Source organism: Hermetia illucens, chromosome 2 (assembly GCF_905115235.1).
Source record: "Hermetia illucens chromosome 2, iHerIll2.2.curated.20191125, whole genome shotgun sequence".
NCBI classification, from domain to species: Eukaryota; Metazoa; Arthropoda; class Insecta; order Diptera; family Stratiomyidae; genus Hermetia; species Hermetia illucens.
Window position 1 is genome coordinate 163,059,518 of NC_051850.1, and position 19,932 is coordinate 163,079,449.

General features: G+C 38.0%; 2 protein-coding genes across 13 annotated transcripts in view; one reads left to right on the forward strand and one right to left on the reverse strand.

Moving 5' to 3' along the window:
- The first annotated feature begins 337 nt into the window (after positions 1 to 337).
- LOC119648184 (TBC1 domain family member 13) lies at positions 338 to 7,335 on the forward strand. 2 transcript variants are annotated; one of them, XM_038049770.1, is made up of 8 exons: positions 338 to 453; positions 518 to 591; positions 653 to 1,071; positions 1,153 to 1,155; positions 1,540 to 1,738; positions 1,795 to 1,996; positions 7,008 to 7,130; positions 7,194 to 7,335. In XM_038049770.1, the coding sequence occupies exons 1-8, from the start codon at positions 434 to 436 to the stop codon at positions 7,315 to 7,317; spliced, it is 1,164 nt and encodes a 387-aa protein (XP_037905698.1). In that variant the 5' UTR covers positions 338 to 433; the 3' UTR covers positions 7,318 to 7,335. The 2 variants fall into 2 exon arrangements, with proteins under 2 accessions (XP_037905698.1, XP_037905699.1); XM_038049771.1 differs by lacking the exon at positions 1,153 to 1,155.
- A 4,105-nt stretch (positions 7,336 to 11,440) lies between these two features.
- Positions 11,441 to 19,932, reverse strand: part of LOC119647941 (LIM domain-binding protein 3) — a 69,156-nt gene continuing 60,664 nt past the window's right edge. For 7 of the 11 annotated variants that reach the window (XM_038049292.1, XM_038049294.1, XM_038049291.1 and 4 more), the window contains 3 exons: positions 13,054 to 13,198; positions 12,931 to 12,984; positions 11,441 to 12,433 (listed from right to left, as the gene is read on the reverse strand). In XM_038049292.1, coding sequence (XP_037905220.1) covers positions 12,341 to 12,433; positions 12,931 to 12,984; positions 13,054 to 13,198 — 292 coding nt within the window. In that variant the 3' untranslated portion in view covers positions 11,441 to 12,340. Of the gene's footprint in view, positions 12,434 to 12,636; positions 12,698 to 12,930; positions 12,985 to 13,053; positions 13,199 to 13,681; positions 14,807 to 19,932 lie in introns of those variants that run through there. The other 4 variants (XM_038049296.1, XM_038049301.1, XM_038049298.1 and 1 more) reach the window with 4 other exon arrangements.

Here is a 19,932-nt window from a genome sequence, read left to right on the forward strand (position 1 = left end):
AATAACAGACAACTGCGAACGCCCGTTTTAGACTACTTCGGATAAATGATCGTTTCAGGAATAAATTTTGCTTGCTTTCATTTCATTAAAGTCAAAAGTATAATATTTATTTCTGTTTATTACCCCAGAATTTCGTAATTCTGTTTCTGTTCTGTGCGACACAAGGATTTAGACATCAGCTCAAACCTTTACAAAAAGCACTCAGATTCTAGCTTTGCACATGGGCTGGTTTCCGACTTTGCTTGGGTTTGTAACTATTCTTCTTTCCGTTTTGAACTTTCGGTTTGCATCATGACTACACAGTACACTACAAAATTACCCCAATTACAATGGGCAAGGTTTATTTACAAATCTCTGTGTTCACACGGTGACAGCTGATACATGTCACCAAGAAAGTGGGACGATACTTGTTTCCAATTGTCGTAAATCGGTCATGTCTATATTCAAAGCGAGGTATTGTGTATTGCCATCCTCTACCCACACGAACCACAGACTGTATACTATATTTATCCTGCAGGGTTAAAGAGTTCGAGGACCTGTTGAGCAAGGAAGAAATCGACCTTCGAAGGCTACGTGAACTATGTTTCAATGGTAGGTAGGCGGGTTCGTTGCGAAATTTCGTTAATCAGTAGCTTCATTACAATTATTTCAGGCATTCCCGAATGCAATGGCTTTCGTCCGTTATGCTGGAAGCTGCTGCTGGGGTATTTAGGTCCAAAAAAGGATTCATGGTCAAGCACCTTAGAACGGAAGCGGGAACTCTACAGACAATTCATCGAGGAGATGGTAGTGCCGCCCGGGCTGCAGAGCAGCGAGGAGTGCCACGACCACCCCCTCAGCGAGGGACCGGAAAGCGCGTGGAGCACATTCTTCAAAGATAATGAATTTCTGCTGCAGATTGATAAGGACGTGAGGCGGTTGTGTCCGGATATATCGTTCTTTCAGCAGCCCACAGAGTTTCCCTGTGATATCGTTGTGAATAGTCGAGGTGAGCGGAGGCTCCACCAGCGTGTTGTCCCATCAATTTTGAGTTCAGCCAATGTGGAAAGGAAAGGGTTGGGAGTGACGAAGGTACATTAATGAGTTTCGGGCGAATATGCCTCAATTTCATTATAACTTTTCTCAATGCATTCCTAACATTCTGGATAACAGCAAGTATGTGTGAATCAACGGTTCATGTTTCTGCACCTAAAATTAGAGCATCAGCTCCATGATTTCGGTTCTTAATTTAGGGGCGGAACGTTTGATATTTAAATTTCAAATTGAATGACCCAACCCGACCCAAGTTAAATTATAAATGTGATGCAATGTTTAGCCACTTAGCCGTAGTTTTATATTATGTAGAGCTTTTTTGTCTAGCAGCGGTTAATATGCTGATAAGGAGAGACTTAATCAATTTGGATTTTCTGTTTTTTTAATGTCTAGTCTAATAATTTAAAAAATCTTGTAAAAGTTAAAACCTGGTGGAGTTAAACTGTACACTTCGCACTTGAATTTTATCCAGGTTTCTCACTAATTTGCGAAATTTGTACTTTCCAGATAAATTCAATGAGAAAAAGAAATTCTGAAAGTTACGAAGCAATGGACGAAGGTCAAGAAGCACACTGGGAAGTAGTTCAAAGAATACTCTTCATATATGCAAAATTGAATCCTGGACAAGGTTATGTACAAGGAATGAATGAAATTGTCGGTCCAATTTACTATATAATGGCTTCAAACTCAGTAGTTGAAGAACGAAGTAAGTATTAGGCTCTCAATTCATATGCGGGTATTTATTTTGCACTCTTGTTGCAGAATACGCTGAGGCGGATTGTTTCTTCTGCTTCACTGCACTCATGGCGGAAATACGTGATTTTTTCATAAAGACCTTAGATGACTCAGAAGGGGGCATTAAATTTATGATGGAAAAACTTGCAAAAATGCTGCATGAAAAGGATCCTGATGTCTGGCTGAGATTAAAGCAACAAGAATTGTATCCACAGTACTACAGTTTTCGGTAAGGAAACATTATTGTTTCAAGACCTACGCAGTTGTGCTACATATATGTATATGGTTGCCATTTACCTCTTGTTGCGGTATAGCGCGTTAACTACACCAACGTGCCATCGTTTTCGGTTATTTGAAATACGCTTCAGCTCCCTCCATGATTTCCTGAGGCGGCTGCACATTTCTACTGGTATGCTCCATGTGCCCTTGGGGCGTCCCATTCGTCAAGCAACTTGGGAGAGTTCAATGCGTGGCGTAGCCATCAATGCAATTGTCGCCTCTTTTTAATGTATGACCTATCCACTGTCAGTTTAGTCTTCCGACCACATTGCGTACGAATAACAACCCTGTGCACCGACCCAGTTCTGTAATAGTGTCAGCCCAGCGGACCCCATGATACGAGGCAAACAGTAGTTGACATAGGTTTTGGGCTATTGAGTAACAACGGGGGCCACTTTCCATGTGCTACTCCCATATAGCAACACAGAAAGAACACTTGCACAGAATAATCTGAAATTGATATTGGTGTTGAGATAAGTTTCCAGATTTAAGACAAGGCAGCGAAAGCGGATCTAGCGTTGTTAATGCGCTGGCCAGTATCCAGTACGATGTCACCGGCAGCAGAAACCACACCTTTTAGATATACGAATTGATGGACGCCTTCGATGCACTGCCCATTTATGCACATAGGAACAGTACGGTGACCTGCCAGATTGCGAACCTTGGATTTGTTGATGTTTATCTTCAGGTCAAACCTACTTGCTTCTCTTTCCAAATCCAGAGCTATTTTTACACAAGGTCCATTACTCGATGAGAGCGTAATCGAGGTGTTTGAGGAAAGATATCATTGTCCAATCCCTAGGGTGTTGATGTGGTCACTGCAGGAGGATCCGAAGCAGAATCCTGCCTGCCCTCTGTCTATTAAGCTTGCGAGATGTTCTTTAATCCATTCCAGGATTACTTTAACTATTATCTCCTCGGTATCGGAGTTCGAGTGCGTCACGCTCCATCACTTGCACGATTTATAAACTGCTGCTGAATCGTAGCAATTAATTCGAAATCTTTATGGTAAGCATGCTACATCGCAAGATACGTGTAAAAGGTGGTTTCGGTATTTCAAAAGCAGTGATGTCCATATTGCAGTCGAGGAAAGCGTGTGATCCCAGGGCCACTATCCACATCAATCGTCAAATCGAATCACTTTGTAAGAAAGAAGATACTCTTTGCTTGATGAGTCCAGGAGGACATGGCCTAATACTAGCCGTTGCTAGAAGTAATTGGATGATTTCAACTGTTTGGTGTTTGAAAAATGACCAGAATACAAAAGGGGCAACACAACGTCTCAAAACCAAAATTTACCGCAGTGTCGACGAAGGCAATGAACGGTGTCTTGCGACAATGAAGATGAAGATGTTTCGTTGGACTAGTGGTGTAACACGCCATGATCACATTTGAAATGAGGATATCCGCGACCGATGTGGGGTTGCCCGGATCGTGGGAAAATTACGAGAGAGGCCTCTTCGGCCAGATAATTCGCGCTAACGAGAATTTACTTACCAAGTTTGATCTGAAAATCGAAGTCAAAGGGAAACGACCGAAAAGGTCGGCCGAAACAACGGTGGCTTGGTACGCTGGAAGGTGATTCGAGGGCCTCGCGACCGCATCCAGGTCAGGCCTTTGTCAAAGCAAAATAGGCAACCGATCGAGACGAACCGACGTCGCTTCTAAATGGGACAAAGGCTGAAAACGAGGAAGATGTCGCTTGATGACTAGACTTGGCTCCTTCCGATTGATACTTGTTTGTACCACTTGAGGCAGGCACTCGCTGAGTAGCGCTTTGGTTCGTCGATAGATACGAGAAAAATGACTGGTTAGCGGCGAAGGGGGAGTATTTTGTACTGGCATAGTATCCATAAATTTCCTGAAAGATAGGGAAAAATGCAACTGAGCATACTTCGGGTAAATCTTTCTTTAGCATTCTTCAGAAATGAACTTGTTTTTTGGTTTTAGAAAAAAGTGTTAGTCAACGTTCAAATAAGATTGTTGACTTGAAGATTATAGGTTAAGTTGGATAGAATTGACTAGCCTGCAAAATTTTGTGGAACCTATACTTTAAAATGGGTCACAGAGTAGTATATGTACCAAAGCGAAAGCGCGAATTGGTACCTACGATGGAACTTTTTGAGCCAACATCAACAAATGTTAAGGGAAGACAGCTTTATGGTTTCTTACCAGGGCAGAGGCAACCCATTAGACGATGTCTCGCCTTTGCCCTGGGAGCAGCGTGACCGAAACGGTTCGCAGATGTTAAATGCTCCTTTATGTAATTCACAGAACACGTCGCGACTGCGAATTATATTCAGCATAAATCCGCCCATACTTTAAGGCAAAGCTTGGCTAGAGCTGAAATAGTTTAGTTAAGGATTGAGTCCTATGTCCGCATCCACTTGATGCCGGATTGGACCAAATGGGGAGTAACTTACTTCCTCTGTTTCCGGACTGCAACCCAAGTTTCTACAAAAATAGACGACGGTTTCTTCCAGGACTCATGTATTATAAGTAAAAAAGTGAAATTTAACAAAAACCGTAGGCCGGTCTTCGCTTACTATTTTTTAAGCTTGGGTGCTAGGCCCAAAACGAGGGTTCCGTGGAAAAAACAGGAGTAAGTTGACCCCTATTTGGTCCGGGCTGTCATCAAGTGGTTGCGGACTTAGGACTCCTCAGTTCTTAAGCAAAATACAACATCAACATCAATCTACAAGTGATGGTCTTCACGTGTTCTTTCTGAAGGAAAAACTGCACACAGGCGAAGGTGAGTTTACCATCCATAAAGACGGGACAAATTGTGCCAGTAGTGGGCAACTAACTCTACCCGGAAAAGCTATTTGTTACAAAAACATGGAAGGGACTTCGGATTGGACTGATTCCACAACTTCCACAACGGTATGTCCGGCAAACAAAACAGAGAGTCGATTTGCGCATTCTCTGATAGAACGTGCAAGAGCTACTAAGTAGCTAGCCCACATCCTGCCCAATATAAAGTTAATGTCATTGTGTTCCAAGATAATGGAAAAAAATGACGTATTTGATCAAGACCATTAGTGTTCAAAATTTCAAAAGGATCGGTGCTGTAATATTGGATTATGAGAGGCACCGACTTTGAAAGCGTGAGTTGTGGGAAAAACGCTTTGAAGTTTTAAACACTAAAAGAAATTGGAATAAAACTTTCATAAACGAATTTTATCAGCTTAACTCACACTGAATTATCGATGCTAATTACATAAAGCATGTTGCTGTCATCCATGACGTCTAAAGAACCGTCTTACTCCTGTCTACGATAAATCTTGTCTGCTTTAGTCTGTTTTTCAGTTCCAGCTCCGCTCAGCTTATCGTGCCCATTGATGGGCGCTTGGTTCACTGGAGATTCTCATGCCTTCCATAAAGGTAGTAAAGCAAAGAACATTAATTGAAGACATAGGCTGCCACATAAGCTGCAATTTCAACGATGGCAGAGATTCCAATTAAGTGCTCTGGCGAAACTTTCAAAATAAGTTGGTTCAAACTCTTATTGTTTTTATGTGTAGAACCTCCGACACATCGCCTCAGGAGTCCGTGCCAAGTCATGTATGAGATGTTGTTGTTAAAACCGCTCTATCTTCATTAGTTTTGTCCTGATTCTTCTCAAAATTTTCCAAAATATTCATGAGAATTTCTCCATTCGGAAAATAATAAAACAAGTCGGGAAACCCGAAAGCTTGACGCTTCAGCTGTAAAAGGTTTGTGTTTCCCTATGTGAGGAGCATAACGCAGTTTTCCATTTATACAATGTATTTGTGAGAGGTGATTTGTATGTCAAGACTCTGCTCTGACAATACCGTTCTCGACCACGCGATGGGGAGGTATACTCTTGATGACCATAAGAATAATGGTGAAAGGTTTGTAGATTTCTGAAGGTTTTTATTGCCTCGCCATTGTCGCAAAATCTGTCTGTCACAGATCATGCCCTAAGGTTATTCAAGTTTGTCTATTCACAAAGATGAGAGCGTCAATTTGCTCCCGAAATATCGATATTTGTAAGAATATACCGAATTTGTCATTAAAAAAAAACAATTTGCTTTTATTCTTTATATATTTAGGGCAATCCACATTAAAGTTTCAATTTTCCGATGTTATCGAAAATATAATTCGTATCTTTGTCCCATACCTATAGATAACTTGACCGCAAAAGTGGCAGTGGATAGTTCGCAAATTGAATAAAGACCGACAACGTCATTACTGATGTTATTTTTTTTATATATGATTGATGGGCATGATTTGTGGAATGGTGAAATTTTTAGTCTATTTTATTTGGACATAAAGAACGATAACAACATTATGCGTCCTGAAAAGCGTTACAAAAACGCTCAATCTATTTTTACGGAAAGATATTCCATTGGATAGTATTTAATATCATCCGGGTAGGGAATATAATCCGCCCAAAACTGCGAATGAGGCTCAATTACCCAGTAGCCAACATTATGGCGATGCCTTCGTAGGTCTGATTTTGTAAAGTTTTACAATTTGGACATATATTGTATTTTATGCTAGTAATTTTGGAGGCGTTCATGTTCTTAAAGGCCACATTGGTTAATATATTTGTGGAGTAAATAGTCAAAGCTAGAATGTGAGAAGCATTTCTTCTGCTGAATAAAAATATATATTATATCACGTTGCTGACATTAAGCTTATGTGTGCAGAGATGTGTATATCTTTATTTACCAAGCAGCATATGACGTTGGCTAAAGAAAATATTATAAAAATCATGAATTTCTTGAAAGACTTATCATATTAGCATCTACTGCACTACGCAACAAGCGTAGTGATCCATTATTTATTTAAAATATCCGTAGGTTGATGCGAGATTGTATGTAGGGTTCATTTTCTTTTTGGATAAAAATTGTCGTATCGTAACTTCAAAATTATTAAGTCTCGTTTTCATAGAGAATTAATGTGAATGTACTCTTGCTAAATTTTGTTCCCAGATGGCTTACGCTCATTCTTTCACAAGAATTTCCTCTACCAGATGTGGTGCGAATGTGGGACTCAATTTTCTCGGATGAAAACCGTTTCAGTTTTCTTATAGACGTGTGCTGTGCTATGATTGTGTAAGTAAGCACATACATCAATAAACTTTCTTTCTAAGAATCCTTCCTTATTTTTGTTTTCAGTTTATTACGTGATCAAATACTAGAAAATGATTTCAGTACAAATGTGAAACTATTGCAGAATTTCCCCCCAATGGATATCAACATTGTACTCTCTAAAGCCGTTAGTCTAAGACAAAAGCAATGATATCAAACGACTCTTTAATAATTTCTAATAATTTTTTTTTTTGTAAATTTTCTATCAATTTCATGGAGGAAGCATGAAGTGATTCAACCAACACAATAAGAGTTCAAGACTTTGATTACCTTTTATACATACCTTATACTATACGAATGCCAATTCGAATGTTTTTATATGAAAAATAAAATGGTTATCAAAAATTGAAGGTGTTTCATTGTTTATTGAGAAATGTGAAATAGTAGTTTACGTTTTCATTATGAGTAACTCCACCATTCAATGGGGGGCACCGAAAACATTGCACCATTGTTATTTTTTTTGAAAGTATTAAGCAGCTGCTAGATTATGTACTAATTAAATCTCAAGAGTGCCCCTGCTTCCTCGAGTTCATTCTCCAAGTTCTCCATAAATACCTTGCATAGCAGCGGTTAGAGTGGGTCGCCCATTGCTGCCACGGAGGTTGCTTTATAAAATTTATTGCTGAATGTGAAATAGGATTCACTCATACACGTGAAGGTCAGTTTCTAATATAGTTTCTTACAGTGTCTTCTTCCATTCGGATGAGTTTTCGTGTGTTGTGATCTATTCTTCGAACAAATGTAGGATTTCCTTCATCGGTACACTTGCGAACAACGCTTTTACTTCGCAGGCCTCGTTGAGTTTGGCAATGACTTCTCTACCGTTTCCCACTGCGCGTATTCCTATTTTTAGGCCTAACCTTTTGACTTCATCCAAGAGTTACTTCGCAATATATTGGGTCGGTGAATTCGTTGCTGCTATTATCTCTCTGACCTCATTACCTTCTTTATGTATTTTGGGGAGGCATTTCATTCTGGGCAGCGATGGGTTAGGCATTCTCAATTCGGCTGCTTTCTTAATAATGGGTTTGCATTCAGCCAGAGCCTTTTCCACTCTTTTAGCGGAATCTGGCCGAGGGTCCTTCCGGGTGATGTGAAGCTTACCTTCTATTTTTTTGCGTACTAAGTCATCATATGCTCCCTAGACCATGATGACCACTCCGTTTCCTTTGTCTGCTGGTAAGTTGAAAACGGATTTCTCTTTCAATTCTTTAGTGGTTTTGTGGCGGTTGGACGATACTCTGTTTCCTTGTGGTCATTCGCTTGGTGGGGGTCGCTAGTCGCCTAATTTCTTCTCGTGTGCCGACTTTTTCTACTTGTGATGCATATTTGATTCCTGCCTCGATGTCAATTACGATGTCCTCTTTGGGGAAAGTGGGGTATCTTATGGCGAAGTTCATGTGTTTATTGAGAAGTGAAAGCTGTTGCGGGGTCAAGTGTTCGTTGGATCTGTTGATTTCATAGTTGGATATGAATTGTTCCTTTGGTTTCTCTATTGCACCCTGGTCCGCTTGTGTTGTGGCGAGCGCCTTTAATTTCTTTTCCAGTATGCTCCTTTTTCTGGCCTTTTCGCAGGTGTAGGCCCTATTGATTTCCTCCCATATGTCGGTCATGATGTCCTTTCTTCCATGGATGTTCTTACTGATTTTTAAGTGTGCGGAGTAAGCATGGAGTGTGTTATGTTCTAGCCTCGCGTAAAGTGACTTATTGCTTTGTGTTGTGGCCATCCTTTCCATTTTCTTGCTTTGGAGTTTTGCGTTGGGCAGGGCTGATGAAATATGGATTGCATGGCTTTCTGGTGCAACGTTCTGTTTGATACACCGTTTGGGGAACCTAATGTCCTCGCTGATGCTTGCTATTTAGATTATTGAACTCCTTATCTGACTTGTTTGTCCTGTTCATGGTTTAAATTAGGAGGTAGTTTGTTAACCGAAGTCTTAAAATGAAAGGTTGCCTTGGAAGATAGTTTTCCTTTTTATTGGCTAAAAGTGGACGAAAACCGACCTGAAAAACGTCCAGGGGCGGATACGGACTACTTTGTCCAAATTCCGAATGCATTATCCAAACTCTGCCGTGGAATGGACGGACCTGCCTCGTGACATCGGAGGTAGGGGCGTTGTTGACATGGCCCCACAATATCATCGCCAAGTCGACTCGCTTCGCGCTTATTTTTACAGCAAAGAGCAGGCGAGTCTCTTGCATGCGACTCCACTTAACTTTACGGATGGATCTTTCAACTCTCTGAGTGGGGTGAAGTCGGTCCAAGAGCGGATCGATAAATGGAAATGGAAGGCAATGCGGAAACATGTCTGGTTTACCGATATGAGCCGCAAGCAGTAGTTGGTAGTTCTGCTCACAGCATGTATTGGGACCGGCAAGTTCTGACTGATCGCCATACTCTACATAACAAGCTTGACGTACTGTTAGTTGACAAGATGGGTCGCTCCGTGTATATAATTGATATGGTTCAAATCATGCAGAAGTACACCATTCTGCATACGTGCTCGATATTGCGGGAAGTTCACGGCGGATTCTCCCATTGACCTACCACCGGCCGCTACCACCTGCGTCCCTTCATAATTTAAGTAGGATCGTCCGCGCCTAAATGCTTGGCACTAAGTGCTAGTATTAGGTAAAATCCAATATCTGCCGAGATTGTGACAAGTCGGAAGTAACCTCTGAAATTTGAGAAAGTATCGCACCCAATCATACTGGGAGCATCAAGCTTCCTTTACCACTTTACCGCCGAAGAATTAGTCAAATTTACGTTCGATTTCTCTGAGAATTGCGCCCATGCCGTAATTCACAAGGAGTCTAACCTTTTCACGCAAAGTTTTCTTCTGTTTTCGATTGAGCACCATCTCTTCGTTTCGGTGCTTGGTCAGCACAGATCTGATCCCACAAACTTATGTCACGTCAGTTTAGCCCTACTTTTCCCGCATCTTTCTCTGCAACAGATAGGTTGAAGGTTTTAATAGGTAACGTTTTTCTATGAGAACCTATATAGAGAGGTTTCGCCAATCAATGCTCTATCTCCCACGCTCATTTTTTGAGAAGTCTTCTAAAAATGTCACAATTTAGTGTAAAATTTTTTAGATAAAGACCATTATTGTTCTTCTTTCTCATAAATGGGGCTCTAGTTTTGATATAATTTCAATCTTTCCAGGAAATGTACGAGGGATTATAGGGTGATTGCCTCTGAGCATCCTTAAATCCAAGCTGAAATCCTCATTATTTGTCAATGTATACTTTTTGGTGCTTTTTTATTGTCTAAAAATTAAACGGGCATTGAAAACAGCTTACGGTTTCATACCAGGGCAAAGTCAACTTTTTAGACGTTGCCTCACCTCTGCAGTGCGACCGGAGCGGTTCGCAGGTGTTATCCACCCCCTTTTATAATTCGCTCCATTGGCTGATAGCATTGAGTGGAGATGTTTAAATCGCTCAGTTCTGTCAAGTAACTTGCCAAGAACTGAGCGATAAATATCTCTTAAGGGGAGTTTTTCAGTCAAGTTCTAAAAGTTGGTAATATACTATCAGTAAGTTTATTTGAGCAGATATCGGGATGGGACATATTTTGATTCCTATATTTCAACTAAGCACACTTTCCTGATTTTTTTTCGGATTTTTGGGTATGGTAGTTTCCGAAAATGAGTCCTCTCTCACTTTAAGTGCGTAGATTTTGACTCCTTACTCACGCACTTTGCAATTCATAATATCAGTTTCGAAAAGTACTAATCGAGACCTTTCATTTGATACCCTACGCGACTATCTCCGGTGAATTTTTTTTTAAAGCTTCCCTTTAAACTCCATCTAAATTTATGTCACTCACTGTATGCGTGGAATTTCATAGTTTCCATCTGTCCACCAAATTTCGTTCGGATCGGTTTAGCCATTTTGGAGAAAAGTGCGTGTGACAGACAGACAGACAAAACCTTAAAAAATAAAATAACGAAAGATAATGTTAGTAGGAAGGGTTCCCTGTCGGCATTTTTCATTGAAAGAGAAATTCAATATATTTAAACTTTTTGGTGTTTTAATAACGTCAGTGCTGCAAAAACTGGCGACTTGTTTTTCTGACTATTTAGGGACCCCTAATTTTGAATATTAAGTTTGTTGGTGACCGTCTGTGAAACTTGAAAACTAATATCTTTAGATTGTCATTTCTAATGGATAAATGAATTATCAAAATATAGAGATTAACTTGTTCCAAAGATATGATTTTCTAGCTTTTAAATTCAAGCCTTTTCTCCATCCATCAGTGAAAAGCTCAGTTATTTCAAATAATATATTTAAATAAATCGCAGCAAAAATATATGTAATTCCATAAGTAATATGCATTTAAATAGGATTAAAATAAATAATATTATTCTCTCAATGAACCGTACATTTATAGATAGTTATTATTAACCTAGGATGCAAGTAAGAAGCGTCATTCATTTTTCATCGTTTTCAAGTGATCTCTTGTTAGATAATAATAACTATAATAAACCTATTCAAATTCTGAAACGCATATGTATGTAGTTTTAGAAGCACTTTTCTCATATATTTTGTTTATCCCTTCTGAATTGAAATTAAAGTAAAAATTGGTTGGAAATGTCAAACATTCCTGCTTTAGTTTATCATTTTGATTTTCAATAATCAACAATAGTTATATTTTAGAATTAGATTAAAGTTATTTAACCTTAGATTTTCTGACTAGATTTTTCACTCAATTCGAAAAATTTGCAAATAAAAATATAACATCAACTAAATATTAAAATAATTTATTACATTTCGAATTTGATTTTTTATTGATTACATTTCGGAAGATTTAAGTTGTCCTAAAAATTAAATTTTAGCCTGCACTTGCAAGTTCTTTCCTTGTTTTGTTCTTTTACAATACATAATCATTAATTTTGATATACGCAAGAAGAAAAAGAAACTTTGATTTCAAGTAAATATATTATTATCATTGAATAATATAAATAATGAAAGAAAACAAGAAAAAATGTTTTTTAATGCCTTTCATTCTTCAATTGTTAGATATTTTTATAATTCATGAAGAACACGTGCTCGTTTGATGTATCAGATGTTTTTTTTCTATTTGTGTAACATTTTTGAAAATTCCATTCTATTTAAATATGAGTAATTGCTCTTTTATTAATTTTCAGTGAATTCATGGTATTGGTTGTTTAATAATCAGTTTCGCCTAAAACACTGTACATTAAACGTTTAAATGAGCCGCTTTGGGGGATATCGGTAGCATTATGTCCCATAGTGTTTACCTAGAAATAAAGTACAGAGCGATAATAGTTTCAGGATACAAAAGCAACAAGCCACAAAAAGTAATATTTATATAATTTTTTTTTTCAGTTTAAACTTATTTTAATTTTTTTTTATTATACTAGCGTTTAGTGAGTTGCACGTGTTGTTCTATTGTTTATTTATAGTTTATACTAAGTAAAAAGTGTGAACAATTGATATGTACTTATATTTGCGTTTAATGTTGTCGTGTGAATGGCTTAGTATCGTGCACCACGTCCAAATGCCTGTATATATATTTTCTTTTATTTCTTATCCTTTGTTTTTGTTCATATTCTGGCCGATATTTTGATTGGATCATATAATTTGGAAAATATTTGCCCCATAATATATAAACATGCAGAGTACAATTATAATAATATAATATAATAAGTTCTACATTTGCTAAATAGTAAAAGATAATTGGAGCTTTGATCCAGTTTCAAAAAATAAGCCAGTAGAGATAATCGCAAGCACTTACATGTGAATAAATTCCGCTATTTGGGTGTGGAATTGGGCGAGGAGAAACGGGTTTCTGAAAATGATTTAAACATTTTATTAATTAAAAATATTGATATAAAAAATGCTATTTTTTTAATCCTACCTTGCCAGGGACCATACGATTTGGATGGAAAACTTTAGTTTGAACGGGAACCGGGATTTCTGTTACACGATCGCCGTAACCTTCTTCTTGGACAGCCCTGTAAGTCTCACTCTTGGAGGGATCGTAGACGACAGTACGTTTATAGCTGCATTTGCCAATAACAAATTGGAGTTGGATTCATATTTTCCACAATTTTATGTTGTTTTTCATATTATGGATGTTGTTTAAAGAAGTAAGTTTAGTATGCACCAAATTTACATGTACAGAACAATGAATTGATGCAAATTATGATGATGATGATGATTACGGAAACAGTGTCGCAATTGTGATGAATTCATAGAAATAAATATATGTACATTATGAGAAAATTATAAACACATAGTGAGACGTCAAAACCATGTTGACTAGAAAGAACAATTTGGATGTAATCAATATAATAAATTATTTTCTCCGTAGATTAAAAAAAAATTGAAAATACATTCAAATAATCTTTGGATTATATTTTCAGTTTTTGACGCACTTCCCAGAAAGGTGAAAGGACATAACCGTATGTCTATGACAGTCAAAAATAGATAGAAAAATTGTATAAATACATATATGGAAACGTGCAATCAATTTTTGCATACAAGACGTGTTGTCCGATCATGTTTAATAAAATATCTCTTTTTTAGAAAATAATACAATTAGGAATACTAAGTTAAATTTTTGTCTTTAATCCATTTCTGAATTTAGGGGATACTTTATTTCACTATATTACGAGACTGTTCGAAATGGTAATGACGCCTCAAATGAATACGAGAAAGAAGAACAGGGTCAGCTTGCACCGAAAGGAGCAATACGAGGTAATATACTCATCAATGATAGAACGATCGCACTCAGTTCTAGATGTCCCTAGCCAAACTACTAATTCAATTTATTCACGAATGAAAATGTGTCGATCGTTTCACCATTTGTTATAGTTGGTCAAAAATTTGTCAGCTCTATATGATTTTCAATTATATCAATTATTATATCGTTCTTAACGATTTTCTAGTGTAAGGTCGCGTTTGTGTAAAGTGTAAATTATACAATCTTGAAATTGTTGTCTGTACTTGTTTTTATTAATTTTCGCACAAGTAGAAATTTTCATTGTTTAGTTTAAAGTATTTTTTAAGAGAATGAGTGAAATGAACTTATGAAGATAAATGGTATTAAATCACACCACTCAATAATACAAATTTCTAACAACAACTAATCAACTAATCAAACAAGTAAAGATCAACAAAACTATTAAGTGAGGTCAGTTTATCGCGAAAAATTGGATAAATAGTTTCTTACATTATTTTATAAATAAATATATAGAATGAGAAATAATTAATCGATGTACGCCATTAGAATATTAATAATATATTAATATATTTTTGGTTTTAAAATATTAAATTCATGTCATCGAAGTTGAAAATATATTGGGGGGAAAAACAACATTAAAAGTCAATATTATAGTTTTTTTCGAGATTTTAAGTATGAAACGCAAAGGTTTTTGGAAGTGATGATTATATTAAATGAATATAATAAAGATGAAATATGAGGGGGAGAATTTCATTTTTTTTGTTGATATTTTCGATATTTGTTTGCGTTCTTTTAGATTTGGCAAAATTATAGCGATCAGAAATAGCGCCGATGCTGCCTCTCGAGTTGTTCTCGCAGTTGCTTTTCTTTTTGTTGCTCCAATATTTTTTGTTTAAGTTCCAGGAAAGATAAATCGATGAAAATTCTAATGTTAATTGTGTAGCAACATTCTTTATTTGATTGTTTTAAAATATATTCAATTTACGATGGTTAAATTGGTTTTTAATTAGGTTTTTAAGGATATTTTTAGTGAATTCCTTCCTTACAGCTAATTGAATGTATATATATATATTATTTTCCTTTATACAGCAACCTATCCATTAATAATTACTTCGTGGACCTAATATTAGAGTGTATTTATGTATATGTTTACCAAATGGATGAGTCTGACAATTCACCTTTGAATTGCTGTGGTACCAAAACAAATAAACTCAGTCTCGACTGAAAATAACTAAATATTTTTCTACCAATCTATTCTTCAAAGTTCATAAGTTCATTTCAGTTTTATATAACTTTATGCTGTAATAGCGCTTGAACGTAATAGTGGCATTACTAAGAACGTCAAAATACACAATATAATTTGTTTTTCATCCGCTTGTTATTCTGGACGATCACTCTATTTTTAACCGCAGCCGAAAATTTGGCAAAATAAAGTCTCTCATTTTTTTTTTCTATTTTATTCGTTGCTATTTTTATTACATTTATGTATTCGTTCTGAGTAATCAACATCTCATTCGCAAATGGACGTCGGATTAACTTCCTTACTTTTTCGCGATGAGGAAGAGAATGCAGCCAAGCAATAATTTATAAAATTTAAAAAAATTAGGAAATAGGATAAAAATTGGTAGTATAATGGTAGATGGTTTGTAGAAAAAATTACTTTGATGATGGGTTGAAAAATATCTCCTTAGGTCTCGAATAAATTAGAAAAAAGAACAGAAGATGGATAGTGTCTGAGTTTTTCAGATGTTTGTATGGAAGATCATAAATCATGAAACATTTATTAGCAAATGTTCCAGTATGAAAAGTGAGACCATACGTTTTTGAACTTTACTATTTGCCATCCTATGAGTAGGAAATTAAAGCAATGCATGGCGTTATAAATGTGCAAAAATAATTGAAAATAGGACATTTGTAGTCGTGTCGCGTCAAATTTCGGGAAAAGAGCAAGTTTATAACTCGATCTGTAAACAAGTATTGATCAATTTCAATCCACTTTTTTTGTTATCTCTAGGCAGGGCAACAGAGAATAAATCCCGGTTGGGGGCTCAAATCCTGCAAATAAACCGGAGCCGGAACGAATATTATAAGGATTTGAAAATTTTAAGCCCTCCCGCTTAATTGTCCCCTCTTTTCATGGAAATTTATATTCCGAGTTGTCGAGAAAAATTCGAGCCAGCGGGGAATTCCCCTTTCATCTGCCCTTCGCTAGGCTTGTTATAAGGATTATAGTACTGTGAGATAGGCGTTAAATTGCACAATGTATGATCGAATGAATTGAGTTTTCTGCTATTATGTTATTTTAAATATCAAATCGTATTTTAAAGCTCCTTTGACAATGCCGATTTATTTTCATATTTTTGTTATCTTTACCGTGGATTCGACCACCAGTCGCTTAGAGAGTCCAAACTAACATCCCAGAGCCTTCTATTCCCGTTACGGCCGCCGGGCAAATTCAGATATAACTGGCAGGCTGGGAATGAAAGGCTTTAATTGGCTACATATAGCCGAAACATCTCGTTAAAAGCCTTACCAGAATTTTCATGTGCCACTTCGTAAGGGACAATAAAAATGTCTGTCTTTTCACAAAGATTTTCGCCCACCGGCAGGAATTCAAATTTCTTCATTTGGTTGGGTGAATCCTTGCAATTTCACCCTTCAGGGCAGATTTGACAATGGAGGTCGAATACCAAACGCTGAAACAGGTAACACCATTCTGGATGCAAGCCCTTGGTGAACCAAGCTGTCTCTTCTCGGCCGTCGCTGTCGGGCTTCCCCCTAAGCCTCTGGTAAAGCATCTTTGCCCCGAAATGCGGACGGCAATCTTGCGATTTCGTTGTTCCATCAGTAGTTGGGTTGCCTACTGGGAACAGTCCCCTTCTGGGCATAGTAGTATCGCATGCTTTTCGCGCCCGTTGGGTGATTTGTGTGACTTTTCCTTGGCCGTACTATCCAGGGATTTGTCGAATTTGAGTGTGCGGAAAACGCGACCCCCTTAAAAGTTTTCACCGTTCACTTGGCATTTTACTCTTGTCTTTGACGCCGACTATTAAAACGGAGAAGACAGTATTATGGTTGGGAATTGCGTGTTTACATCAGGAGTAGGAAAATGATCACAAGACTGGATGGACCTAAAAAAGTATACCAAGATTATGGAAATAACTTAGGATCCCTGGCCAATTCAGGGTTGGGTTTTACTTGTAACATTTGACCCAACTCGTTACTTCCAACCGGCCCTCCTTTACTCAACTGGTTAGTCACCCGCCAGACACAACTGTGTCTGTCAAGTGTCGTTTCTGAGTGAATTGTAGGCCGTGCCGTCGTAGTAGTTGGTATTGGTACTTCCCACGGTGTTTGGACCGTTCAATCTAACGATTTTCTACTTCAATTGGGGTGGAAAGGGAAGCAGCCAAGCGTGTCTGCAGCCTTTAATAAAAGATGTACGCGACAGGAACCAGAACCATGTCTGCGGGCTCAGGTACACGGAACATTTACAGTTGAGCTTTGCAATTTGAACCTGCATGAACCAAGAAAAGACTCTCTAATTGTAATCACTCGTAAGTCGTGAAAAACAGTGTAGGGGCTGGTAAATTTTGTGACCTTTTGCCAAAACTTGGATCGTACCAGCTTGTTCGAGTACTCGAGGGTGTTAACGACCTTCTACCCGATCACCTTTTACAGGAGCCGGATCTAGAGTGTAATCTTGACCTATTTCCCAAACGTAAAGCACCGACTATATTTGCCGACTTAGAAACGGTGACTGTTAACGCTGTCACTGCTTGTTGCAGCTGAGCCGCCTGGTTTGACGTGTCACGCAACACCTCGGCAATCACGGTTCACGGGTGGACTTCGTGGATTTTACCGGCTTCTACCCCGGAGAAACTGTGCCCACCAGTCCAAATCACAAACTAACCATTCAAATTTGGAGGACCGAGCAAGTGTCTGGGCACCGGTGAGAAAGATTGTTATATGTGCAGTGTACAAAAGGACAACTGTTTGGTATGAAAACTACAGAGAGATCTCATTGTTGTGTACAAGTGATGAGTGCTCATAGGCGGCGAGGAGGTATACGGATCAGCAAACCTGTCGATTGAGTTAACACCAAATGAAGGAATCCCAAAGGTGACACCGGAGAACGATGCGTTCACATTGATTCGCTAGTCGTGTGATATGATAAACGAATGTTCTAAGGCCTCGTAGGGCTATCAGACTTGAGTCTGTATCGGACTGATCCGAAGTGGGGTCTGCCATGAAGCTTCACCAACGTAATCTGTTACCATGGAAACCCGGGTAGCATTTGTATTAGGATAATTCCTGAGCGATGTGTCCTCGGCCCGATTATTTACATTTGGTCCCCTAGTGAAAGTTTCACGGTGGCTGTGATTGTGCCTACATCGTGGGCAGAGGTTCTTTTAGGCTCAAGTTCCAGTGGAGGTGTTAGGTAGGTCTCGCATCCACGGTTATGAACACTGAGCTTGTACTCAGTATAAATCAGTACCTACCAGGGCTGGGCTCTGATTGTGGTATTCAAATTAATTCGGGGGGTACTCACGTAAAACCATAAAGACCAAACTGTACATGTTACAACAAATTTTTGAAAGTTATCGAAGGACGCGAAAAATGTTGGGAATATGACATCGGTCCAATTGTTTGTTAACTTTTGCCATATTTACGATCACCTTGATTATAATTGTCTGCACAGTATGATGACTGAGCTAGAAATGTTGAGTGGAAGCCACAATGTGTAAAAACAAATGGCAAGTACGTCGAAATTCACAGTGAATTGATGCTTTTCAAATACAGTGAGGATTTAAGTAAGAGGATGGTATCACCCACAAATTCTTTAGCTAAGAACTTCAAAACATTGTAACAAGGTGGCTTCATTTGATACCCCATGTATGATATTAGGAAAATCGGAGTAATTGGTGGTGCTGATATTCTTGCTCAATCAATAGATCGTGCGAAGGAAGTAAAGATCACACATCATTTTCACCTTGGCCTGGGATTTTCGCGCTATGACTCTGGCTTGGGCAAAAACAATTCGGCACTATGTTGGATTGGTCTAAGGGATAGCAAACCGGGTATTTAGCGTGTTTGGGATTTGTTCTAACTAGGCTGAAAAAGGAATTCGAACTTGTTTTATACAGGAAGAGAATTTTTTTCATTGTATCTATTTTTCGCCATTTCATTAAAATCGTCATATAAGGGACTCTATGGCGTTTAAAGACCCAAATTCCCCCGTCTTCAGTGTACGGACTTAGTTGTAGAGCCTCTTACTTGAGCCAACCACAAATAGCAATCACTTATATGACCTCTTGATTCAGTCCAAATCACTGATATAGCAAATGTATTGATCCTTTAAAAAAGGATGTGACTGGCACAAAATAAATTTCTCCTGTACCCACCCAGCAACAAAAGCAAAAGTCGTCCCAAAGTTTTTGTGAGAAAAACAGCATTGTTATTTGAGGACCTACCAGCATCGACTCTAGTCAAATTTCGGAAACTGCAAAGGGCTAGCCGCATCCAGCAAATCCAGGAAGGAATCATTCGCAAGCGAGTGTTTAAAGACAGAGCCCATGGTATCCGACCGAAAGAACATCCAAGGAAACGTTGATAGCGATCAGTTGATGCAATCTGCTGAACGCTTTTAAAAAATTTTAACTGCAGGAGGCGGTTATTGGATGGAAGTTGTGCATTGGGGAGGCAAGGGTTCGATTCGGATTACAGTCCCACCAAAGAGAAGAGAACATTAGAACGACAAACCTTTTTGGATGCCTGTGGTTATTTTTTTTTTATCTTTTCCCAGAGTGACGAAATTAAACATTCAAGAATTAAGCGAATTTTAGTTTTGTTTGATTATTACGTTGTCTTTTTGATATAAAAATCATATTTGTATATTTTATTTAAATTTGAAAATTGTAGTTTCGTTTTGATCTTGTTAGACCTTACCAAGCACATAATAAAGTAAAGTTTAATAATATTTTCCTTTCAAAAAATAAAAATTTATTCAATTCCCTGGAGTGGACTAGTAACACATGGAAAATGAGAAAT